The sequence below is a fragment of the Acipenser ruthenus genome, chromosome 1 (genome assembly GCF_902713425.1).
Source record: "Acipenser ruthenus chromosome 1, fAciRut3.2 maternal haplotype, whole genome shotgun sequence".
Classification (NCBI taxonomy): Eukaryota; Metazoa; Chordata; class Actinopteri; order Acipenseriformes; family Acipenseridae; genus Acipenser; species Acipenser ruthenus.
Genome location: NC_081189.1, coordinates 101,845,712 through 101,873,577, shown reverse-complemented (window position 1 = coordinate 101,873,577; position 27,866 = coordinate 101,845,712). Strand labels below are relative to the sequence as shown.

Genomic DNA, 27,866 nt, shown 5'->3' with positions numbered 1-27,866 from the left:
TTTAGAAGCCTTCTCTATTGGCAGTAAACACGAGACACGCATGGTGAATTCATCCAACCAATGAGAATCTTGGCCCTACCTTTCCCTTTCCACAAAAGGAAATATTTCGTCTCGCGAGACGCAACTAAAGTTTGGACATATTTTTTTAAAAACTGGCGGTTTGAGGAAAGAGAAACAAGTAAGGCTGTTTTGTATTTTGATTTTATTTTACCATTTATTAGAAGTATATTATTGAATATTATATTGTTTTCATTTACATTTTTGTCCGCTAGATATAGCAAATGCCCTATGCTTTGTTTTCTTAAAACGTTTAAACCTCCAGTCGTTGTCGTGACGTATACTAATGCAATGCAGGTTATATGTATGTGTAAATTATTCGTTGAATCTCCTCTGGGACTAGTATTAATACTGTACTAAGACTAGTAATATGGTAGGCTAGTTTAGCAGTGTATTTTACAAGTAAACTGTTCAAATCGATCAACTGATACTGATGATTCCGATAATTAAATTAGTTGTTTTACAATTAAGCTTTCTGCTATGCCAAACCATTTTTTCCCAAAAAATAAATACATACATACATACATACATACATACATACATACATACATACATACATACATACATACATACATACATAAATTAAAAAAAATAAAACGTTTAAAACTATATTAATACTTTGTATTGGAACTTTTGAAAAAATGTTTCTAATGTAATATTTTTTTATTTATTTATTCTCTAGTCATTACAAAATATGAGATGACAGTAGAGTTATGTTTGTTCTGTGGTACCAAAACTTTTTCAAATGAAAGCACCATTGTTTTTAGGAAATTTCCCACTAGTGTGCCAGAATGGAACCAATGCAAACTTAAAACTGCAACAAACTTGTTCTATATGCTTTACAGTTTCATGATGATTGTAGATATTAGTACAGTACATTAAAATGCAGGATTGTTATGAATTACAACAGACTGCAGTGGAATGCATTGTAATGTACATGGCCAATCACAGTGTGTGGTTAAATTTGATTTTATCAATTCAACATGGTCAAAGAGCAACTAGATTGTGTGTTAAGAGGTTGTCAGGGTGTGGGATAGACCAATACAGTAGCTAGATGCAGACCACAAGTTGGTACCTTCAGTAATAGCTGAATGTTTATGCCAAAAATGTGAATTTGGCTAACAAAAGTATTCACACACAGTAGGTGCCTGTCAAGTGGTCAAAACAACATTTTTTTTTTGTGTAAGTGATGCATTTATTTTAAGGCATTGGGACTACTGTAAAGGCAAAAACATAGCCTATTCTTATACAAAGCCTGTGGTACCAAATATCCAATTGAGTATGTTCTGTTGTGTGTTTTATAACAAAATACAAACTTTTTTTAATAGAGGTTTGTGACAAGATGAGTGGTGTGGGTGAAAGCAATCCAATGTCCAGAGAGTACTTCCTTAAAATGTCTGTGTTTATTAAAAAAAAAAAAAATAATAATAATAATAATAAATCCACCCTCTACCAACTATGGTATACAATATTGGTTGCAATCCAAAACAGAAAATAGGTACATCCATCATAACAATCCTCCGGGCACGACTCTGTGCTCTCCAAACCAGGGGATGGTGGTGCGTGTCTGTGCTGTGCAGTGAGGGTAGTGCTCCGGGCTTTGTGCTGGCTCCGTGGCGGCAGCTCCCATCTCCTAGTCCTCCTCTGCGATACAAGATAAACTAAACAAACCATACACCTCCGGCTGGTTAGTTTTTCAACTCCCAAAGTCCTCACTGTGATCAGCCCGCTCTCTCCAAAATGGCCAACTTCTGTTTGCCACCTACCGTCGAGCCAGCCCATCTATGGGAAAGCATACTACCTCCCCCCCCCCTCCCTTACAACAGCGCCCTTTCTGGTCAGGAGGGGGATTTGCAGTTCAGATTCCTTCTCTCTCTGTCACAACGTTTTATAATGGGCTGTGGACAGCTGCATTTTGTTTTGTGCAAAACTCTCTTTCAGTTAAGCAAAACATTGCATACGTTAGGATTGATGCTTTAGAATTATTCAGGTAAAAAAAAATATTATGCTAATAAGTGTGCACAACTCAAGGGCCATTCTACATTAAGTTTTAGTGGTTATCCGTTAACTGATTTATACCTGAATAGTGGTTTAGTTAAGTAATTGTGGGTATGGTTGTAACAAATATTTGGGTTAGAGTAGTCTTGGCTGTGCACCTCTGAACAAAACGATTTGCAGTTAAGTGCAGTGAAAATGTGAACATATAAAGTTCGGTAGCATGATTTTCTGTTCTCTCCAGATATGAAGATGGTGGCTGAAAACGAAGTACTGGAGATTAAGGAAGCCTTTGAAAAAGCTCAGAAGACTCACAACAACAAGGCCAAACTGGTTTCTGCTTTAAAGCAGAGATATAACAAGGTAAGGGTTGTGAAAGTAACAGTTTGGATATTAATTACTGTATCAGTACATTCCTAGTGACAAATACATTTGAAATACCATTAATGTTATAAAAAAAAAAAAAAAACGAATTAGATTCAGCAGAATATTGGAGAATACCTTCATCATTGGACTGTTTTGACTTGTTTAATTTGTATTTTGTATAAAAATTACATCAGAACAAATTGTGCCCTGTCAGTTGCTCTTGTGTTTGTTTATTTTTATGTATGTATTTAGCAATTTTATTATTGTAATACTTGTTAGCTAACCGTTAAGGCAGTTGACTTCTTATAAAATAAAATGCATTTAATATTTGCTATATCAAAAGCTGTGTACATTTGTTTTTGTAATCTGCATGTTATGTGTCATTTTCTTTCCTAGCTGGAAGATAAAACCATCTTTCATGAGGAGTTTGTTTATTATCTGAAGTTCCCAATGATTGTGTATAAGCGGGAGCCAGCTGTGGAGAGTGTGATAGACTTTGCAGCAAAATTTGCTACAAGTTTTGAAGAACCTGTGGAGAATGAAGAGGCCAATGAAGATGATGAGGAGGAAGATAACCCCTTTCTGAATTACTTGTTTCATTTTCTGCTTAAGGTACGCAAGATAAGACATTTTTGCTAGTTTGAATATGCCTGAATATTGAGTGAAATTAGTTGTAAATGCATTACACATTTTGTCTCTGGATCATATCTTTTTTTTGGCATATTTATGTATTGCGTTTGATAGAAATGTAAACACATTTATATATTTATTTATCACTACGCTATAGTGACAATACACAATCCTTAATTGCACAGGCACACATTTTAATTATAATTATAGTTAAACTTTTATTAAAGTCAGCTTGGCTTATGTTTTGTTTTTTTGTTTTTTAGTCTCATAATGCAAACTGCCACGCTGTCAGGTTTCGTGTGTGTCAGCTTATTAATAAGTTGTTGGGAAGTATGCCTGAAAATGCCCAGATTGATGATGATCTCTTTGATCGTATTCATGAAGCCATGCTGGTCAGAGTAAAAGATACATTTCCAAATGTGAGAATCCAAGCAGTTTTGGCAATGGCTAGACTTCAGGATCCACAGGATGGGGACTGTCCTACTATTAATGGTATGTAAAATTGTTCAATGTTAAGATTTTCTTTTGTCTAAATGTAATCTGAAGTACAGTTTTATTCTGTAAAGAGTTGCTTTCAGTATGATTTATTGTACTGCATGTACTATAAATGTAGTTTTTTCCTATTCACACTAAATATAGAAATCAATGTAAATTATTTACATCCGGTAAATAAATAAAATAATAAAATGTATCAATTGCCTCTTTTGAGAACATTCTAAAGAAAATTAACTCCTGATTAGAACACCATTTTTATTAATCTCTTTCTATCTTTTTAAGCCTACATGCTTTTGCTTGAAAATGACTCAAACTCAGAGGTGAGACGAGCTGTGTTGTCTTGCATTGCTCCATCTGCTATGACACTGCCCAAAATTTTGGGGCGTACCAGAGATGTGAATGAAAATGTTAGGAAACTGGCATATCAGGTTGGTAATGGTTGTACTGGATGTTACAATAGCTTAAAAACATACATAATGTAATAGGTTTCTGAACGTACATTTTAAAAGACAAATCATTAAGGAAACTGCATGACGGGAATACAGATGTGGAGAAAGGAATAACTGATTTTTTTTGCTAGTAAATGTTACCAAGGTTTCAGTAACTTAAACAAGCTTAGAATGGTGGATTTACACTTTCATTAGCGGTGGCACTGTGACAATAATATATTTAGTAGGGATGTGCTGTTGGTACATTTTTATGAACGTTTAAATGCTATGCAGGTGTCAGCTTTTAAACCATATCTAAATACACATACACACTTTATATTACATTCTGATGTACACTGACAGCCCTGGTTAGTATTTTCCAAGCAAAGAACCCCTAAGTAAGCAAATAACTTTTTAATATCGCAAAGACTTAATTTAAAGTTTGATAAAAAGAAAAAAAAAAAGAAAAAAAAACCCCACATACACACCAAAGCGTGATTCAAATTTTTGATTGGTTAATTTTATGGGCTTAGTTGATTAACCGTAGATTAATTCATTGATGTTATAGTGGCTGTCCTGCATGTAATACTAAAAAATCAATAGAATCTTAAAAAAATAATAATAATTTTAAAAGCAATTGTATTTTTTTGATCTTAGTAAATGTCTCTTTGTATTTGTACTGTGCTATTGAGGTGTGTGTATCTATCTATCTATAAAACATAATATATATATGTGTGTGTGTATATATATATATATATATATATATATATATATATATATATATATATATATACAGTACTGTGCAAAAGTTTTAGGCAGGTGTGAAAAAATGCTGTAAAGTAAGAATGCTTTCAAAAATAGACATGTTAATAGATTATATTTATCAATTAACTAAATGCAAAGTGAGTGAACAGAAGAAAAATCTAAATCAAATCCATATTTGGTGTGACCACCCTTTGCCTTCAAAACAGCATCAATTCTTCTAGGTACACTTGCACAAAGTCAGGGATTTTGTAGGCATATAGTCAGGTGTATGATTAAACAATTATACCAAACAGGTGCTAATGATCATCAATTCAATATGTAGGTTGAAACACAATCATTAACTGAAACAGCTGTGTAGGAGGAATAAAACTGGGTGAGGAACAGCCAAACTCAGCTAACAAGGTGAGGTTGCTGAAGACAGTTTACTGTCAAAAGTCATACACCATGGCAAGACTGAGCACAGCAACAAGACACAAGGTAGTTCTACTGCATCAGCAAGGTCTCTCCCAGGCAGAAATTTCAAGGCAGACAGGGGTTTCCAGATGTGCTGTCCAAGCTCTTTTGAAGAAACACAAAGAAACGGGCAACGTTGAGGACCGTAGACGCAGTGGTCGGCCAAGGAAACTTACTGCAGCAGATGAAAGACACATCATGCTTACTTCCCTTCGCAATCGGAAGATGTCCAGCAGTGCCATCAGCTCAGAATTGGCAGAAAACAGTGGGACCCTGGTACACCCATCTACTGTCCGGAGAAGTCTGGTCAGAAGTGGCCTTCATGGAAGACTTGCGGCCAAAAAGCCATACCTCCGACGTGGAAACAAGGCCAAGCGACTCAACTATGCACGAAAACACAGGAACTGGGGTGCAGAAAAATGGCAGCAGGTGCTCTGGACTGATGAGTTAAAATCTGTAGCAGAAGGCAGTTTGTTCGCCGAAGGGCTGGAGAGCGGTACACGAATGAGTGTCTGCAGGCAACAGTGAAGCATGGTGGAGGTTCCTTGCAAGTTTGGGGCTGCATTTCTGCAAATGGAGTTGGGGATTTGGTCAGAATTAATGGTCTCCTCAATGCTGAGAAGTACAGGCAGATACTTATCCATCATGCAATACCATCAGGGAGGCATCTGATTGGCCCCAAATTTATTCTGCAGCATGACAACGACCCCAAACATACAGCGAAAGTCATTAAGAACTATCTTCAGCGTAAAGAAGAACAAGGAGTCCTGGAAGTGATGGTATGGCCCACACAGAGCCCTGATCTCAACATCATGGAGTCTGTCTGGGATTACATGAAGAGAGAGAAGCAACTGAGGCTGCCTAAATCCACAGAAGAACTGTGGTTAGTTCTTCAAGATGTTTGGGCCGAACTTCCTGCCGAGTTCCTTCAAAAACTGTGTGCAAGTGTACCTAGAAGAATTGATGCTGTTTTGAAGGCAAAGGGTGGTCACACCAAATATTGATTTGATGTAGATTTTTCTTCTGTTCACTCACTTTGCATTTTGTTAATTGATAAATATAAACTATTAACATGTCCTATTTTTGAAAGCATTCTTACTTTACAGCATTTTTTCACACCTGCCTAAAACTTTTGCACAGTACTCTATATATATATATATATATATATATATATATATATATATATATATATATATATATATATATATATATATATATATATATATATATATATATATATATATATATACACAGTGCCTTGCAAAAGTATTCAGACCCCTGACCAATTCTCTCATATTACTGAATTACAAATGGTACATTGAAATTTTGTTCTGTTTGATATTTTATTTTAAAACACTGAAACTCAAAATCAATTATTGTAAGGTGACATTGGTTTTATGTTGGGAAATATTTTTAAGAAAAATAAAAAACTGAAATAACTTGCTTGCATAAGTATTCATCCCCCACACATTAATATTTGGTAGAGCCACCTTTCGCTGCAATAACAGCTTTAAGTCTTTTGGGGTATGTACCAGCTTTGCACACAGTGTCGGAGTGATTTTGGCCCATTCTTCTTGGCAGATTTGCTCCAGGTTGTTCAGGTTGGTTGGACGACGCTTGTGGACTGCAATTTTCAAATAGTGCCACAGATTCTCAATGGGATTGAGATCAGGACTTTGACTGGGCCACTGTAGGACATTCACCTTTTTGTTTTTGAGCCACTCCAATGTTGCTTTGGCCTTGTGCTTGGGATCATTGTCCTGCTGAAAGGTGAATTTCCTCCCAAGCTTCAGTTTTTTAGCGGACTGAAGCAGGTTCTCTTGCAGTATTTCCCTGTATTTTGCTCCATCCATTCTTCCTTCAATTTTAACAAGATGCCCAGTCCCTGCTGATGAGAAGCATCCCAACAGCATGATGCTGCCACCACCATACTTCACTGTAGGGATGGTGTGTCTTGAGGCATGGGCACTGGTAGGTTTGCGCCACACATAGCGCTTTGAGTTTTGGCCAAAAAGCTCTATCTTGGTCTCATCTGACCACAAAACCTTTTCCCACATCGCAGCTGGGTACTCTCATGCTTTCTGGCAAACTCCATCTGAAAGCACGTCTGGTACTTTTGGAGTAATGGCTTCTTTCTTGCCACCCTCCCATACAGGCTAATGTTATGCAGAGCTCTTGATATGGTTGACTGGTGCACCATTACTCCACTCCCAGCCACTTGAACTCTGTAGCTCCTTCAAAGTGATTGTTGGCCTCTCTGTGGCTTCTCTCACAAGTCTCCTTCTTGTTTGAGCGCTGAGTTTTGAGGGACGGTCTTTTCTTGGCAGTGCCTGGGTGGGGTGATGCAGCTTCCACTTCCTGATTATTGATCCAACTGTGCTCACTGGGATATCCAAACACTTGGATATTATTTTGTACCCTTTCCCTAATCTATGCATTTGTATTACTTTATCTCTAACTTCTGTAGAATGCTCTTTGGTCTTCATTTTCCTTCAGATTCACAGCCTGACCAATGATCCTTCAGTGGGGTTTTTATCCAGAAAATGTGACAGCAACTTTAATGGTTCACAGGTGGAGGCCAATGGTAAGGTAATTGTGTCCTCGTTAGGGCAATTTCTTTCATCGGTGTAAACTGGGAGCTTCCACAGCACAGGGGTTGAATACTTATGCAAGCAAGATATTTCAGTTTTTTTTATTTTTCTTAAAAATATTTCCCAACATAAAACCAATGTCACCTTACAATAATTGATTTTGAGTTTCAGTGTTTTAAAATAAAATATCAAACAGATTGAAATTTCAATGTACCATTTGTAATTCAGTAATATGAGAGAATTGGTCGGGTCTGAATACTTTTGCAAGGCACTGTGTATATATATATATATATATATATATATATATATATATATATATATATATATATATATATATATATATATATATATATATATTTTTTTTTTTTTCAAAAGAACAACACCAATAATAATAATAAAAAAAACACAGCTTACATGTTACAGAATGTATCAAATGCACTGATTGAAATACAATATTATATTAACTCTACTGTTCAGGGATCGGTGCCACAAACTGGAAATCAATTTTTATGTATTTGTATTTTTTTTAATATCTTCTGTTGACAAATTACACAAAAAGTTTAAAGATTAAAAAATCTTTTATTTTCAGGAGGTTTCTGGCAAAAGCCCTTCTTCAGCTGTTTGAAAAGTAAACACAGTGCAGTAAACTTGTTGTTCAAGAATTGTAATAACAACAAGTTTACTGCACTGTGTTTACTTTTCTTTTTAAACAGCTGAAGAAGGGCTTTTGCCCGAAACGTCCTGAATAAGATTTTTTAATCTTTTAAACTTCTTGTGTACATTTAAAAAAAAAAAAAAAAACCCTTTCTTTCATATGCCTTCAATATTGTACACTTATATTATATAGGGATGCACCGAAGCCAAGATTTTGGGATTCAGTTGAATACCAAACTGAATACCAAATCTACAAAAACTGTCAAGAAAACTGAAGGAAACGGTTGAATGAAAAAATGTTTGTTTCTGCCTTTTTGTTTGAGTTGACAATGGCAAAGATCTTCTATATACATAAGATGGTCAACTCCGCTTATTTATCATTGGACCTTCTGTCCGTGCCTAAGCAGTGCATCATGGGAATCCAAAGAGTTCCGGTATACAGAGATATCTGCGTCCTGAGTACTGATGACTGAAGTTAGTTTAAGTCTGTTTGGGATACAGCAGGGTGATATTGTGACTTGTCTTTTTTGTTGTCACTTGTACGTTTTCAGGACGGAAATGAAGACGCTGTTTGCTGTTTTAAAGTGGGTATCTAAAATTTAGGTTTATAGGTCGTCCCACTGTGGGAGAATTTAAAAAGATTCAGGCCAGCTCGCAAGCTTGTGTAGTTGCTAACTGAATACTGCGTACCAGCTGATATCACTTCAGCAAAAAAAGCTTTGCAGTCCATATTCTTTTTTGTTTGTGCTGACCAATCATTAAAAACTGACACAGCCCAAGTGGTTACTTTTTTAGTATTCCACTCTTCTTTATTGGCTTCAATTGTATTAATTTCAGCAGTACTGAGAGGTGTCTTGTAGTACTCACGGTTTAATTTTTTTCCTGACCTTTACTTAAAATTATTACTGTTGGTTCTGTTACCAAACTGTTGCTGTCTAAATCCTCCAGGAATGTGTGGACATTGGAGTCACCAAACCGGTTAAAATGTACATGGAGGAAGTCTGATGTTGTATTATTAATTTGTTTTTATTGGGGGGGGGGGGGTGGAGAAGTGACGATCAATTCAAAATTATTTTTTTAAACACTCGGTGCAATAATATCTGTTTGTAAAAAGTCTTAGTTGCTGGGACTTTTTTTTTTTTACCTGTTGGTTGTACTGTAATAAGAATAGGGCTGTATTAGAAGGTTCATTCGCTAGCCAGGAATTTGAAGATTGTTTTAAACCTTCGAAGGTTCATCAGACGCCATTCTGTTAACAGAAATTGTTTGACAATGTGTGAATACTATGAATGACACATTAAATGTCACTCACATGCAAAATTTGATCTTTTGATTTGTATAATGCATATGCACACCAAATCCTTATACGTAGCAACTCTATATGGCGCTGCTGCCGTGTATGGAGCAGGGTATAGTATTCAAAGCACTGGGGGGGTAGCTATAGCGGTTGTACTGCTTCGGTAAAATATGTACTGAATACCTAGTGTACAAGATGGTGTAAGAGAAGTGCTATGATAGAATATGTTTGAAACATACAAAATATACGCTAACACTAAATTTAATTTAAAAAAAAAACTGAGCACCGTCCGTCCATCCCCCCTCCAGCTCATGTTAACCAGAGGAAAATTTCTTCATTCGCTATCTCGACAGCAAAGCACTGTATAGCGTAAACTGTAGTGAAAGAAATGTCTCGAAACCCCTCTGTTTGTTAATTTTTATTTAAATTATAAAAACATGATTACTGTTCTATATAATGTATTTTTAAACTACATATGGATGTTTTATTCCATTTATATGACTTACCTGTAAAATAATAGGATTGTCAATCAAATATAAACAAGTAGCAATGGTGACGTCACCAGTAAATTATGCAAATTAGTACCAACGAAGGTTCGAACCTTCTTTCAGTAATGTGTTCCAAACCTTCGAAGGTCAAAATGTACCCTTTGTTGCAGCTCTAAATAAGAACATAAGAAATTTTACAAATGAGAGGAGGCCGTTCGGCCGATCTTGCTCATTTGGTGTTGGTAGCTTATTAATCCCAGAATCTGACCGAGCAGCTTCTTGAAGGATCCCAGGGTGTCAGCTTCAACAACTTAATGGAGAATTGGTTCCAGACCCTCACAATTATCTGTGTAAAAAAAAAAAAAAAAAAGTGCCTCCTTTTTTCTGTTCTGAATATCCTTTTTGTGGCAAGGTGACCAGAAGTGAACACAATATTCTAGATGAGGTCTTACTAATGCATTGTAAAGTTTTAACATTGCTTCCCTTGATTTAAATTCAACACTTCTCACAATATATCTGAGCATCTTGTTGGCCTTTTCTATAGCTTCCCCACATTGTCTAGATGAAGACATTTCTGAGTCAACATAAACTCCTAGGTCTTTTTCATAGATTCCTTCTTCAATTTCAGTATCTCCCATATGGTATTTATAATGCACATTGTTATTGCCTACGTGCAGTACCTTACACCTTTCTCTATTAAATATCATTTGCCATGTGTCTGCCCAAATCTGAATGCTGTCTAGATCATTTTGAATGACCTTTTGCCACTCCTCCTATTTTTGTGTTGTCTGCAAATTTCACAAGTTTGCTTATTATACCAGAATCTAAGTCATTAATGTAGATTAGGAATAGCAGAGGACCTAATACTTATCCTTGTGGTACACCACTGGTTACCTTACTCCATTTTGAGGTTTCTTCTCTAACCAGTACTTTTATGTTTTCTATATGTTAACCACTCCCTAATCCTAATGCATTTCCTTGAATCCCTACTGCGTTCAGTTTGAGAGTTAATCGTTTATGCAGTCTTTGTCAAAAGCTTCCTGGTAATCTAAATAAACCATGTCATATGCTTTGCAATTGTCCATTGTCGATGTTGCATCCTCAAAAAAATCAAGCAGGTTAGTTAGACACAATCTCCCTTTTCTAAAACCATGCTGACTGTCTTCCAGGATACTGTTACCATGTAGGTAATTTTCCATTTTGGATCTTCTTATAGTTTCCATAAGTTTACATATAATAGAAGTTAGGCTTATTGGTCTGTAGTTACCTGGTTCGGTTTTGTTTCCCTATTTGTGGATCGGTATTACGTTTGCAATTCTCCAGTCTGTTGGTACAACCCCTGTGTCAAGAGACTGTTACGTGATCTTGGTTAGCGGTTTGTAAATAACTTCTTTCATTTCTTTGAGTACTATTGGGAGGATCTCATCCGGCCTAGGGGATTCGTTTATTTTAAGAACTCCTAGTCCCTTTAACACTTCTGCCTCTGTTAGGCTAAAGTTATTTTCAACTGGATAGGAACAGGTCGACATGTGGTGCAGGTCTTTTTCATAGATTCCTTCTTCAATTTCATTATCTCCCATATGATATTTATAATACACATTTTTATTGTCTGCGTGCAGTTCCTTACACTTTTCTCTATTAAATATTGATTCTGCGTTGTTTTTTTTCTTCCTGGGCTTCAAGACTATTTTTGATATATAGCGCTACCCCTCCGCCTCTTCTGTCCTGCCTGTCTTTCTTATACAGTATATACCCACTAATATTATATATATATATACACACACACACACACGTATATACATTATATATATATATAATGTATGTATGTATGTGTATGTATGTATGTATGTGTTCTGCGTTTGGGCTAGTAGTTACTACGCCCAGCAATTGCCACACGGGTGATAATGTGTTTGTGAAATGAAAGAGAACCACTTTTGAACGTTATTTGATCCCTGACATCTAAACGTCTGCTGTATCCTAGGATAGTGTAGGACTGCTTATAACAATGTCAGAGTCAAAATGAAACAGCATTTTAATCAAAATATTGTGTATTTCCTAGAAAATAGTACCGGGAAAATTATTGAATAGACAAAAATCAGGTATAAATCAATAAAAAACGACGTCCAGTTAAAAATAAAGTAAAAAATCCTGTAATGTTTTGGTAAAATTCGGAATAAACCGCAAACACAGAACACTACATATATAGTGGGGATTGATTTTATTCTTAATATAAGGGCGGTAAAACACGCCTGACGTGTATCTGGCTAACGGATATCTGAGTGCTGACTGTAGTTTATTACCGTCCTTCTTGTGCTTCAGTTTATTAAAACATGTGAGATGTGTCTCCCCCCCCCCCCCCCCCAACAGACCAATGTCCTAGCGCATTCATAAATATTGACACGTGCTTTTAAAGGGAGAGGCAGCATTTTTGCGTTTTCAGGCGCCAATACGCCTAATTATTATTATTTATTTCTTAGCAGACGCCCTTATCCAGGGCGACTTACAATTGTTACAAGATATCACATTATTATAACATACAATTACATTATTTTTTTACATACAATTATCTATTTATACAGTTGGGTTTTTACTGGAGCAATCTAGGTAAAGTACCTTGCTCAAGGGTACAGCAGCAGTGTCCCCCCACCTGGGATTGAACCCACGACCCTCCGGTCAAGAGTCCGGAGCCCTAACCACTACTCCACACTGCCTAACCCCGAAACTTTTTTTTTTTTTGCCACATAATGTGCAGTTGTTGGAAACAAACAAAAGTTTTTCAAAAGTTCTGAATCTACAAAAAAAAATGTTCTCTAAATGCAGATTATTTTTTAAAACAAAAACATTTATTTTATATTTTGAGTTTTTTCTTGAGGAACACCAAGTGATCTACATGTTCTGGTTTACAAAAATCCACGGGATTTTTAAACTGTCCAGAGCAGGTCGAATTTTGCCGTCGCCCTGATGAGATTACCAACATTTAATAACCCGCCCAACTCAGCTTCCGTTTTGCTCAGCTGCCTGCGGGCTTGACAGAAACACCCTGAACACAGTGATTGGTAGTTGAGGCTGCTAGTGCATGCTAATAGCTGTTCTTGAATTATCAGTGTAGACATGAATTGGTGCATGCTCACGTTTATGTTAACAGATCAAATTTTACCTAAATAAAAATAATAATTAAAAACACAGTTTATCAATACAGCGGTCACTGTATCAATAATCGTATCGTCAAGAAAAGTATTACGGTTCACCATGTGAATCGATGAATTGGCACACCCCCAATAAGGATTATTACCCCACATTATCAAACAGGCAACATAGCAATAAATCTATGATGTGGTACGGAACAGAATTTTTATTTATTTATGTATTTATTTATTTATTTTTAATTGCTCTTCCTGCAGTGATTTAGAGGACAGATCTCAAACCCCAGTGCACTAAGCTTTTGTCGGAAACAGCTCCTTGTCCATGTAATGTTTTATGTTTAGCTTGAAACAGGCAATGCTGTTTTCAATGAAGTCGTTCAAAATTTCTGATGCCAAGGCAAATATATCTGTAGTTGCTCTCAAATCAAAACGCAAAAATATCAAGGTTTCTCAAAATTCTTGTAATAGTAATATTATAAGACAGCAGACTAATATATGCTCACGTAGACAGCCAGACAGCAGTTCTCCAAGGAATTGATATGATTACAATAGATATTTGGATAACACATATCAAGAGCAATATTCTATTCAAATACTGCGGTAAACTCAGCGGAGGTACAGATAACAAACTGGCTTGTATACATATAAATAGCGTATTGTAGGTTATACTAACACTAAAATCATATATTGTAACAAGCCGTCAAAATGAGTACTTTTGGCGGTTCTAGATAGAAGTGCTTATAACTTATTTTTGCGATTCTGACTTTCAAACGCCGTCAGTATATTTTAATACATGTATTTAGGAGAAGTCAAGAACAGACAACCATGGATCTTTAACAGTTACTCTTTAAGGTAATGGTAAACCTGGAATTTATACCAATTTTTCAGAAATTTTTTTTTTTAATTGTTTTTACAGGTTCTTGCAGAAAAGGTCCCTTTAAGAGCTCTATCTATTGCTCAGAGAGTAGAACTTCTACAACAAGGGCTGAATGACAGATGTGGTAAGAGTCTAAAAAAAACATGACTAACATTGCTTGATCACTTTATTTTTGTTTTTTGTGATCTAGATATTTTGTGTCTAAAGAAAATAAGAGTAGGATCTTCTCAAGAAATGGTTAAGTTAAACACGACACAATTGTGTTTTGATGTTTAGTAAAGGGGAGGATGGAGATTTATGCAGTGTCTTGCACCACTAGACCATTGATTTGCATCCACATCTTAAGATAGGAATTTAAATAGTTGTGGCTACCCAGAGTTTTATAGACCTTATCACATTTTCTGTTTTTTTTCTTTTATGTATACCTACTGACAGATAGATCTCAACCTATTTTGAATGACTGCCCAGAGAATTATTAGATTGCATGGTTCTTATATTTGTTTATTTATTTAGCACACATTTATCCAAGGCAACTTACAGAGACTATGGTGTGTGAACTATGCATCAACTGCAGAGTCACTGACAACAATGTCTTGCCTGAAAGACGGAGCACAAGGAGGTTAAATGACTTGCTCAGAGCCGGGATTTGAACCGGGGACCTCCTGGTTACAAGCCCTTTTCTTTGACCACTGGACCACACAGCCTCCTATTAAGTTTATATGCTTAAACTGTTCTTTCACTATTCTGTTTGATAACCTCTGCTTAATATTTTGTCTTGATTCAGGAGCCGTACAGGAAGTTGTGCAGAAAAAGCTGCTGCAGACTTGGCTCCGACTGTTGGAGGGCAACGTTTTAGAACTTCTCCATAGACTGGATATTGAAAACTGTCCAGGAGTGGCTGTGGCTGCGCTGAATGCCATGTTTGCTTTGTCACCACTTCATGAACTGACTCAAAACTGTAGCAATATAGACAACCGGTATGTGGATCATTTTTATTTAATATGATAAAACATGCATTTTATTAGTCAGTATATCAGAGTTTTGTAATTAAAACCTAAATGATATGCCATAGTAAACTGAAATGTGTATTGGTGTTGTGTATAGTTCTCTCAATGTAATAACCACATTCCTGTCCTATCAAAGAAAGTTGATCCCTGTGGAGAATCTAACCTGTGAAACTTCCTTGTACTGGAGAGCTCTCTGTGAGTATGTCAAGTCAAAAGGAGATGAAGGTGAAGAAGTGCTGGAGCAGATCTTACCAGAAGCGGCCATATATGCAGAATATCTTTATGGGTAACTATTTGTAATGTACTTTTATATCTGGAGTGATTTACAATGTAAAACATTATGATCCAGGTAGAAGATTCTCTCATTTCTAAAAAAATATAACTAAGAAGTTGCATGAATTATTTGGTTTCAATAAATAAATAAATAATTAAATGACTGGCAAATTAAATACAGATTTTTTTAATTGTTAGGTACCTGAAGAGTATCCCTGTGATGACTGAAGAACAGAAGACAGATTTTGCTCAGCTGGAGAACGTAATGACTAAAGAATTTATAGGCCAGCAACTGGTTCTTCTTGTGGGTTGCTTGGATACTGCTGAAGAGGGTGGGAGGTAAGATTGAGATGGATGTGGTGGTTTTTTGTTTTGATTTTTGTTTTCTTTACATTTTGCACAAACAAGTAAACAAACATATTTTGGTCCATACTTAAATACTGGTTATGGGAAACAAGTTTAAATATTGTACTGCCATGGATAAAACACTATAAGCAATAGAACCCAAAGAGGACTTTACCATCTGGTAAGGCCTGCCTTATGCCATTAAATGCTCGAGTTAAAGGCGAGGACAATTAACATAACGAAAAGAGCCTTACCAGGCGTTAAAGCCCTTTTTATGAGAGTTCTATTACTATTAGAAAAGTTAAATTTCTAATATACCTTCAGGTATTAATATCATATTCAGGGAATATGCACCACACTGGTAGGCTACCAGTATACCCCAGGCAATTTTCCTGCTCTCCCTTAGCACAGAGCCCTCTGGAGAGATTGCAGCCATGTCTTTAACAGACAATGAGTGAGAGCCCTGCCCAAGTGGAATGGACATGGAGCCCACAGAGCTGTGAGACAGCATGTTTCCCCAGCGTGTGTTTTTAGAAAAACTTGCATGCTCTGGCCCCAGATGGGAAGAGCACCTGCCGTGCTTATTGTCCACTGGGGGATTAAACCCCGGCATGATGCAAACAGCAACACAGTGTAAAAAAACTGCTGCCTTGGTCTACTCAAGCAGCAACGCTGCTGCACAGAAATGTAGAGTACAGTACTGTATGTAACAAGGCGGACGCAGTGTAGAATACTATAAAAACTAACAGGGCGGTTCAAAACCCGAACCAAGTCCACTGGCACTGGACAAGGGATGGTAGGAACCGGGTCGATGACTTTGTACCGAGTCGCAATGGCATGTAACAGAGATGTGCGGTGCCTTGCGCCGGGTCGGGACGGTACGGTACATGTGCGGTGACTTGCACCGGGTTGGTACGGTACCGGTGCGGTAACCTCATTCCTTGTTCGGTGGGTACCGGGTTAGGAACAGAGCGGGTCGTTGACCTATAGGTCTATACGGTTCGCGTTACTGCAAGAAGCAGTGTATAGGGATGCCCACCTATATAGCTTCTGGCAAACCCAAACAGTCCAAATGTATACAAGACTGAGGGAAGCCTGCTGTTTGAGCCCTATCTGCCTTCATAATGGTGCTGCAAGATGGCAACAAGATACTGTGGCAGAGACTGTCTCATACAACGCACCTACAAACAAACAGTTGGGCAATGTCTCTCCTTCTTGGCTTGTATCTCACATTGATTTGTTCTGAATACTTTAAACCAGTAGTTTTCAAACTTTTTAGGCCCTGTACCCCTTTCCAAATAATCTAGTCTATCGTGTACACCCATCTGCGATACGGTCATAATATACCTATGAAAACAGGAAAAAATCTGGTATTTTTTAAATACTGTAAATGGAAAGCGAACAAAATATAACAGTTAGTTAACCACGGTGCAAATGCACCAACTAAAAATGCCATGTAGAATTATTTCAAAATCCACTCCAAATAAGTATGCTGAAACAAGTCCAAATTAAGAGTCCAAAAACAGGTTATGCTTCTGAAAAAAACAAAACCTAAGGTTCCAATTTAAAACAAAATCAAAAAGCAATTCTCAACGAATTTCTTCCAACAAATGCACCAGTGTAGAGAGAGAACAGATTTTTTAAAAAAGTTAAATTTTATTGAACTCGCATTTTATCGTTGAACACTTGAGCTGAGACAATGTAAAATGCTATCTGCATCTTGTGCTGTATCGAATACAGCCAGAATAAGCACATTTCCAAAAGCTAATTTGTTGAAAGTAAAAAGGGGATATTTATATCAGGCAGTCAAAAATGACGTGGCAAAATGCTTGCATGTTGAAGTGTTTAGTGCAGTAGTCTATTCGTGTTAATCAGTCTATTCGTGTTAATCAGCTGTAAGACAATTAAAGCTTGTGCACTCGCTGTATGATAGGAACACACTCAATAGGTCTGGAGTAGGGAATTCGAGACACTTTTCCCAATCCCAGGATTTAGCGTGGAATAAATTGTCGACTTTGTACCCAAAGAAAGAGGAGAAATGGCAGGTAAGAGAGGAGGATGAATGGGAGGTGGATTTATCGATGGCTGGTTGCAAGATTTGATCAATGGTTTTGAAGAGAATATTTGGTTTACCGTGTCCCATAGATATGATTTCTGAGAAGTACTTCACCCTGGGAGCAGTGAGTGCAAGCCTGTAGCTACTGAGGTGATCGGTCCAAATCTCTCTGTGAACTGTTAGTCCAGACGACCTCCATTTGCGCTCAGACTTGCGGCAGGCAGACTTAAGCAGTCGAAGTTCGAGGGTATACCATGGACAGTTGCAATGTTTCTTCACTGTTCTGGTTGTAAACTGGGCAGCTGTATCGATGATCTGAGTAAGGGTGGCGTTGTAGAGGGCCATCGCATCATCGACTGAAGACGGGAGAGTACCAGTCAGAGTATTTAGCAGATTTTTGGGATGGAAGGAAATAACAGTATCAGTAGTAGCTGAAGGTGCGGGAAGATTAATATTGGCAGTGATTAACTAAAAAAACTAATATCAGTAATTATGTACGTGCTCACTCAGGGTCGGTCATAATAAACTGCAGTGTAAGGTATCAGAAAAATGCTACTGCATAAAAAAAACTAATAGCAAATTAAGAGTTTTGGGTAGCAAAATGCAACCAAATATATGTTAAGTTCGAGCCTTGATATATATAAAATCACTAGAGAGAGAATACATGCATGTCTATCTCCAGTTATATGCCTGAACGCGGTGAACTCATTGGTTGCGGACTTTGAGACTTGCGAGTGGGTATAACACACTACCCGAAGCGAGTGAATCGCATCGCAAAATATTAAACATGTTTAAACTTTGCGATCGATCGTCCGATCCTGTAAAATCTCATTACAAAGCACAACACACTGCCCGATGCAACTGAAAAATGGCATCACTATTGATCGCATTGGGCAGTGTGTCCAGGGCTTAACCAATGCCCTGCTATTTAAATATGTAAATTACATGTACACCGTTTGAAAACTGCTGCTTTATACCCACCCCAACTACTGAAAATGAGATTACAATTAGAAACTGATCATTTCTGGCTTGTGACATTTAAAGCTATATTCTAGTTTGATAGGGAGTATTTACACGCTTGTGGGATTGGAAACAGAATTGAAAATGGTGGCAATGTTACCAAAAACAATAATTTAATACAGTATAAAAAGCAAAAGCCCCGAAAAAAACTAATTTACATAAAACTTGCAAATAACCAAGAAGCACTGAAAAATTTAATTAATAAAAATTGAAAAACAGAAGCCTTTAATTTATAAATTAATAATTTCATTGAGGTGATGTAATGGAGAAATATAACACACATATATTTTTTTAAAACTTTGATTCTGTGTATTTTCAATAGAAAATGGGTTACTTTATAGCAGGAGGAATATTGGTTGCATACATAGATATAAGGATCACTCTGTAGAGCGCTAAATGTACAGATGCATCTGTGTAAAGTTTATATAGTGATGAAGCTTGAGTCTTGACATGACTTCATGGGAGATGCCAATATAGTATTCAGTGTATTTAAGAACATAAAGTTTACAAACGAGAGGAGGCCATTCAGCCCATCTTGCGCATTTGGTTGTTAGTAGCTTATTGATCCCAGAATCTCATTTGTTTTTTTAAATCAGGAGTTAACAAATGTTTGGTAAAACTAAATTGGTATTTTATCCTGGCTAATTTAGGAAGAGAGTACTGGCTGTTCTCCAAGAAATGCTTGTTTTGCCCAATACTCCAACTTCCCTTGTGTCCTTGCTAATTGAAAAACTGGTTACTGCCCTAGAGGATGATAAGAGGATACAAATGGTAAGTCCAAATAAAATAATTACATTGTATTGATGGTAAACTGCAGAATTGGTTTAAACTGGTACTGATGTTTGTTCATTTAGCAAAAATAAAATTTTGCTTAGGAAAATCCATTACCAAGACTTAAATGTTAGGTGTTATTTGGGATATTAGATTAGGTTTCAGCCTTTCAAAGCCACATTGGTCTCTGCCATTTTAACATGGCTTATCAACAAATAAGAAAAAAAATAAAAACATACCCGTCACATGAGATTTCCGACTCCGTCACCAGTTTTACAAAGCCCATCTCTTCAGTGTTACAATGTACTTGTTTATCCGTCACAGCCTGGGTTTTTTGTTTGTTTGTTTGTTTGTTTGTTTTTTTCCTTGCATTCCAAATCAGTCTGTCAGTTACACAGCGCTTCCTCCAATTTCACGATGAAAATACAGTAAAAGCAAGAGACAAGCAAATGTAAAACTTTTAATGTAAAAGTTCATTATTAAACAGTTTTAGATACTGGGATGCATTTTTGTTTTAGTATGTGATCTTGGTTGCTTTTGTGTATTTTCATTTGTAAGTGAACTGTGACATGAGGGCCTTATCGAGCACTATATTCTGCAATTTTGAATACTGACTTTGGATATGCTGTCTTAATTCTGGAAACTGGTGTGTGTTTTTTTTTTTTTTAAATATATAAATCGTTTCCTAAATTGCTTTGCCTTTTACGTTTTACGCAGTTCTGTGCATGGGTTTCATTTTGCTGTTTGATCGTTAATGGGGAATTTTACATACTGCTACAATACGTTCCAGATTTACAATAATGTATTGTATTACAGTCCACATGTCCACAGTGGTAGTTATATTTTCAGAATCATATTGTTCTGAATTAAAATACTACTTTTGTTAAAATATAGTACTGTACCAACAAAACCAACTACAGTATATCTAAATGGAAGCCTGCCTATTTTAAAATGGTCCTTTCAGCTATGTATTTGACATTGTATCTTTATGTTCCCTGAAAAAACAGACAAGGGTTGGAACGGGCCAAAATGAAATAATCAGATATGCATTGCACTCGTTTAACCGTCACTGAAGTCAACATTTTATAGGGTCAGATGTGTGAGTGCTGACTATATCTTAAAGGCATTCATGCACAGCAAAGCTTTTTCCAAAAGGAGGTTGCTTAAGTAACCTCAAATATATTATTCATGGTCAGATTAAATGTTTTGTAGAGACTGTTTGATGAATGATACAAATGTATAGCAAAGGACCTTTCTGAAAATCTTCTAAATACAATCTTGTGTCAATGTTTTATTAAAGAAGAAACTAGATTATAATGTAATGGATTGTCTCTTAATAGGTAGCTGAAATAATCTCTGAGGTGCGTGAGCCTATTGTTGCTGTTAATGCTCCTATTGATGCAAATGACCGTAGAAAGAGACAAATCAAGGTAAGTTGGTTCATATTTTATTTTGTCTGTATATGTACCAATTTAAAGTGCTATTGAGAAACATTTATTTGAAATGTAAATGTTTTGCCTTGACCTAAAGTGATAACCAAACAGTACATGTTTTAATGACTTTGCATTTCAGAGCCTGTTAATAATTTTGAATAGATTGTGCTTAAACGATTTTATTTATTGAACATCTGTTCTTGCACTTTTTTTTTTTTTTTTTTAATCACCGTTTAGCTTGCTGGAGTCAAAGTCAAACTGAATGAAACCAAACAGATGCTAGAAGATTCTATTGCAGTTCAAGACTTCGGTCAAGCTTCAGAGCTGAAAGATAAGATTATAGAGTTAGAAAGTCTCAAACATCAGTTGATGAAGGAAGCAGAAGAGCCAAAAATGGAAGAGGTTCGCATGGAAAAGGTTTGTACAAATCATTCCACATTCATCTAATAGAGCATGCCTGGGAGCACCTTGAGACACTAACAGGAGACAAAAAAGAAAGTCCATAAATCATTGGCAAAATTAACTAAAGTGATACTTTTTTTTTTTTTTTAAAGCCAAATATGGAGAGACACGATATGAAATGAGAAAATATTTTGAGAGTTTTTGGCCTTTTTTCATATTAACTTGTTGAGGTCCATCAAAATTATATGTATATTAGGACTGAGTAACACTTTTTTCTATTTTAATTACTTTCTTTTACAGTATAAGTAACACTTATTTCCTATTTCTCAAGAATGATTCTGACACACTTCTGAAATGCCTTACCATGTGCTCTGAGCTCCTTAAGCACATGTCAATTGACAAGGGAATCGGTCCAACAATGAACGGTATCCTAGAGTCTTTGGTATGTCTTGTATTTACATTCACGTGGGCATTAAGGGATATGGAAAATGCAGTTTTAATAAAATCTGACTCTTTTTGTGCGTTTTTATAGTGTGCTTACATTTGACCTCTGGAGCAGTTTGTTTAAAGTACTGGAAATGTGTATATATTTGATGAAATTTAAAAGTGAAAATGTACTCAAATGTGTATCAGGTTTTAACTAAGAAAAAATGTGCTATAATAACCTGAAGCATATTTTGCAACTGACTGAAAAAGTATTTTTTTTTTCTATTAGATCCTCCCAGGCATTGCAAATGCCCATCCAGGAGTACGTAATATGGCTGTAGAGTGTCTGGGTTTATGCACTCTACAGAACAAGGAGTTGGCAAAAAGGCACCTTGTGTTGCTGTTGCAGGTAACACTCTTTCTAGCTTTTCTTGCCAGCTGTGTCACACATTTGTACAATCTGTATGTCACACGTTTATTTGCTGGTTTCTACTAAGTTCAGTGTGTTTTGTTTTTTTTTGTTTTTTTTTTTTAAAGATTGCTCAACTTGATGACGCAAAAATTAGGATCAGTGCTCTTAAAGCGGTACTTGACCAACTTCTGCTCAATGGAATGGAGACACTGACAAGCAATACGTCTCAGAGTGATTCATATACAGAAAAGGGAGATTCAAATCCGCAGCAAGAAGGAAAAGAGGCAAAAGAACCAGCGGAAGAGGAAACTACAGTCAATAACATTCTTTCTTTACTTTCGGGTTTCCTGGACAGTGAGGTAGATAATTGTTCATTTGAAGTGTAGCCTTCCTTTTTGGTAGGTAATGGCTTGATCGTCTACTACTAATTATTCTTGTCAATAGAATAAGGTGGTTGTGGTTATAATTGTATATATTTATTTATTTATTTATATATATATATATATATATATATATATATATATATATATATATATATATATATATATATATATATATATATATATATATATATATATAATATATATATTTTATTTCAGTGTTTCCTTTGCATGTAAATAGATTGTTTTTGTAGATACCAGAGCTCAGGACCGAAGCTGCTGAGGGTTTGGCTAAACTGATGTTCTGTGGAAGACTCGTCAGTTCAAAGTTGCTTTCTCGTCTTGTTTTGTTGTGGTACAATCCTGTTACTGAAGATGACACACACCTTCGACACTGTCTGGGTGTGTTCTTTCCATTGTTTGCTTACGCAAGCAGGTATGATATAACCTAAAGTACAATATCTAATATCTAAATTCTGAAAAATTCATCTGAATGTGTAGAACTTTGTGCTACAAACTGACATCAAGTCTATTTTGTTTGTGATGCCTTAATGAACTAATCTTGGAAATTCTAGCTTAAAATGTCTGCCGTCGTGGTGGTTGGGCCTTTATGGACATTAAATTGGGCGTTATTTGCGTTATTTAGGCTAACATGGTCCAAACTCATTACGATTTTGTAATGTGTGCTATTTCTAAGTGAATTGTATTCAACAGATCCAATCAAGAATGCTTTGAAGAAAGTTTTCTGACAACTATGCACACATTGTTCAACGCCCCTGGACCCTCTCCTTTAGCTGAGGTTGATACAGCAAATGTAGCCAAATTATTTATCGATTTGACCAGACCCAGTGCATTAAGTCAGCAAAGCAAGAAAACGGACGATTACCAAGTAGGTGTTTTTACTTAAGAAAAAAAATCCCATGTTTTAAAATGTATGTGCTACCTCTTATGCTAACTTTTTCTAGGGCATAAGTTTCACTGTTTTGTACCATGCATATCTCCTAAATTGTTCTAAACAATACCAATATGTGCTGACTTAATTTCTTGAACATGCAGCTTTAATGTGTACTTGAATTGGTAAGTGAAACAAACAATGTTGATCTCATTAAACAATGTTTGCTACAGGAACTTACTGTGCATGACAGATTGGCTGTCAGGATATGTAATGAGATATTAAAAGACCCAGCTGCTCCAGATGTCAGAATCTATGCCAGGTGTTTGAGCACACTTGAACTTGCTACAGGAGAGTCAGTGTGTAATAAGGATTTATTGATGCTTTTGGATGAAGTCTGTACGGTAAATATATATAATTTTTTTTTTTAACTAACTTTCTGAATGGTGTGATTTTGCAATGTAGCTAGTTACATATTTGAAAGTTATGTTAATAAAATGTTTGTATTCAGATTTATGTTCCTAAAACATACTGACAGCTAGTGGGGTTTATGATCACATTTTATAAAGCCAAAATTATGTAGTTTCCAGCCCCATGTTGTTTTAATTATTCTATTTAAATGCTAGTAAATACATAAGACTGCAGTGTACTTTTGCTTGCCAATATGAACTATGACTACCTGTTTGATAAATTACATTGATGGCTTGTATGTTTGTTTTTACAGGAGGTAAAGGATCAAGTATGTTTAAGGGCCCTTGAAAAATGTATTCATCAGCTGAAGGCAGGATCTAAGGATAATGGTTCCAAGGATGCTGATACAACAATAAATCAAGCTCCTGTTGAAAATGGGGAAGGTATTTTAAAAACAAACCCCCCACCCCCCCGAATATTTTTTCAAGGAATGGTACAAATAAACAATATGAAAACAATAATTGTATTTTAGTTGGTGAACATGTTCACCAAGTTTTTATTAATGAGATAATAAATTACTTATTTCTGTTCATTGTCCACAGAAAATGAGAATGATGGCGATCAACTGAAAAGTACAAAAAAGAGAACTAAAAGAGGTAGGTGTTTTTTTGTGCAGGTTCAGTGCATTAGTAGTGAATGACTTTAATTCAATTTGACTGTAGTGCACTGAATTACAAATAGATAGAGAAAACAGGAATAAAATGCAAACTTTAGAACCTTTTACTACTCATTAGGATGCACACTCTCCCTCTTGTTTTCATGTAGTTGTGGTGAAATGGATTGTCTTGTGTTTTTATTTATGCAACACACAAGCATTGTTTCAGTGAGTTGCAGAACAGCGATGACACAATACAGGTGGCTGGTAGCTCCGATTGCTGTGTGTTTGTTATGTTTACCTATATCGAAATTACATTTTAATTTGGATAGTTTTTAGATTGTTTTAATAGATGTGTTTGTGGGTTAGTTGCTCACCTGATCTTGTATTTCAGGGTCGAAATCTGTATCCACTGCTACCAGGCCTACAAGAAGCAGACCAACACGTCGCAAAACAGTCAGTGTTTCTGATGAAAGGTAATATTTATGGACAGTGATTTTACTTACTGAATTCGTTTTCTTCTTCACTGGCTGTAAAGGCCAATTCCTTATGTTCAGTAGATTCATCAAAGGGATGTGTGACATTTATATTTCATTCAGAATATAAAAATGACCATTGTATTAATGTCTGCCATGTCGGGTATGACTTTTGCCCTAGCAATTGATTTACAACACATTTTAGTTTTGCTTCAGTTTGTTTGAAGTTAATCTACTGTCTGTGTTTTGACTCGTTTCCATTTCACTTTTTTCCTGAGTGAATGTTTAAATGCAGAAGTACCCAATAAAAATATAAGATGATGACAGACCTGATCAAATGATGCACTAACTTTGTCTTAGCTATGCATACATTGGTTTGGATAGTGCTATAATTGCATGACCTGTATGGCAAAACTATACTAATATACTGATGATTTGTAGAACAAAACAATACAATATATTAACTGCCTGGTCCTGTGATAAAAATACTACATAGTTGAGTTTGTGGTTGTTGGTGGGTCATATTGTAGAGCTGCTTAAGCACATTGGCTCAGTTTCACCAAAGTCACCTGATATATTAACTTCATGTTGTCCAGCTAGAACCATCATAATACTTAGTTTAGTGTAGTAAATTATCTTGCACTATGTCAATGCAGGGCTTTACTGAGAACTCTGCACATGTTCAACCAGAAACTCAGAATGCAGACTTGTTTAATAACAAATCTTGAGGGTCCTTTATTGATGAATGAACAGTCATTGTTCTGGATTACAATTGTAATATTATAGTAACAAATCTAAATGCAAACAATTGTTATACTGTGCAAATATACAGTCTTGTTTCTATGGGATATTATTTTAAAATTAACTTCCTATGATACTGTGTTTCTTTGGTTTTGTTTGTTTTTTAGTGAATTGGAGGCGATTGTAAAAGCAGTTCCTGAACCGGTTAAAAGGTCAACAAGGGGCGCTAAAGCTGCCGCACTGGAAAACGCCAAAATGAATCTCACAGATTTGATGAACAGAGAAGCCGATCAGTCATCATAAGTCTTGTTTGACAATATAACTGCTCAACACGTTGAGTGGATTGTTTTTACATTTTATATGTATCGTTCTTCAATTTTAAAAAAATAAAAATAAATAAGTCAAACAAAAGTAAGTTCTGTAGGACTGCAGATTTAGATTAAAGAACATTAGGAGTATAGAGAAAGATCTTCTTTTAAAGTCATTGCTTGTAAAAATGTGTGCATGTACAGTATAAAGGAAAATTAAACATTCTACAATCAATTGTATTATTCATTTAGTGACACTCTTTAATACACGTTTTTTAAAGCTATGTATAAAAAAATAATATTCCTTATTTTTTTAATAAAGAAACACCACATAGCACCAGATTATAATAAAAGCAAACTTCAAAGGGTTTTACTGTAACAATGCATCACAAACACCTTAAGGCTAAATTGTACATATTTATTTTTATGTTTAAGGCTTGAATTTAATACAGCATGACATGAGCATACCATTCTACAAATAAAGTAATTAATAAAATAAATCACATGAATGACTTATTATATAAATCTAAAGGATTTTAATTGTGTAAGCACAATGCTATGGAAACCAGTATGATATTGGCCAAACAAGAGAACTGAAAAGGTTTTTTTTTTTTTGGCAATGTATACCAAACATGACATGACGCCTGCTTTTAAGTGTTAGCTGGTTTCAAAGGAGGAAAAAATACATAATAAAAAACCTACATGTAAAAGGTTTATAAATGCACCGCAGGGCAACTTAAAAACCAAGAAATGTGCATCCCTGAAAAAAATTCTTAGCAAAGATATTTCAAAATCCATTGATTGGATGACTTAAAGAATAGTTGATGCTTTCTACAAAAGTGCAAATCAGATAACCATTTACTTTGAAATCCATGTGAAAATACATGCACAAAATTATAATTTGGCTGTTTTACCTGTATTTCATTTTATTGGTGTGAAGTTATTGTGGAACAAAAGCACCCTGCCTCACCAACATGTTTGTACAGCCTCCACAGTAGTAATTAAGGGGTCTTTTTTGGTTGCCAAGATAGCATGGTGAGGAGAGATACTAAAAATGAAGTCTGAATAAATAATTTCTCCAATGTTGTGCCTCTGCACAGGAGAGATGGTAGCATTAGTAATTACACAAATTTGGTTGTGTTTATTTTTTGGAGTAATATTGGCTTGCCCTTCTGCAATTTGTGTAGTAAAGATGTCGATGCCTTTAGGCACTGCCGTGCAGGAATTATAAAACCAATCTGAACTTGCTACTAGTTACCAATTCCACTGTGTAGTAAAACCTGGGAAAGCACATTTGTTTAGCAACTACCACGTTAAAGTTTGTCTGACTATTTTGAAACACTGCATTGTTTATTGAATAATTCTGTATACTGTACATGTAGAGTTTTGCCAATACATATTTTTCTTGTGTCAAAAAGTACACTCTTTTTTTTAAATATTCTCATTCAGCTGAGAAACTTCAGTAAGACCAACACTCTTTGTAAAACAAGTGTAAGAGTGGTGTCCTTTCACCAGTGTATATATGCTTCTGGGTACAGAATGATATTTCTGCATGTTGCCAGTCTTTTTGCTTGTCACACTAAATACCCTACCTCATCTATCATTCTTTCCCTGAATGT

General features: G+C 35.8%; 2 protein-coding genes across 5 annotated transcripts in view; one reads left to right on the top strand and one right to left on the bottom strand.

Annotated features, from left to right (window-relative positions):
* lcorl (ligand dependent nuclear receptor corepressor-like) overlaps window positions 1–27,866 on the bottom strand; it is a 107,247-nt gene that overhangs the window by 11,503 nt on the left and 67,878 nt on the right. The window lies entirely within an intron of this gene.
* On the top strand, window positions 23–26,561 carry LOC117421336 (condensin complex subunit 3-like). Its single transcript, XM_034035601.3, has 22 exons — window positions 23–178; window positions 2,297–2,415; window positions 2,815–3,030; window positions 3,312–3,540; window positions 3,826–3,971; window positions 14,279–14,363; window positions 15,024–15,216; window positions 15,383–15,532; window positions 15,718–15,858; window positions 19,591–19,711; window positions 21,052–21,141; window positions 21,382–21,561; window positions 21,878–21,988; window positions 22,262–22,381; window positions 22,510–22,743; window positions 23,019–23,200; window positions 23,479–23,653; window positions 23,890–24,060; window positions 24,381–24,510; window positions 24,670–24,723; window positions 25,117–25,198; window positions 26,107–26,561. The coding sequence occupies exons 1-22, from the start codon at window positions 61–63 to the stop codon at window positions 26,240–26,242; spliced, it is 3,183 nt and encodes a 1,060-aa protein (XP_033891492.3). The 5' UTR covers window positions 23–60; the 3' UTR covers window positions 26,243–26,561.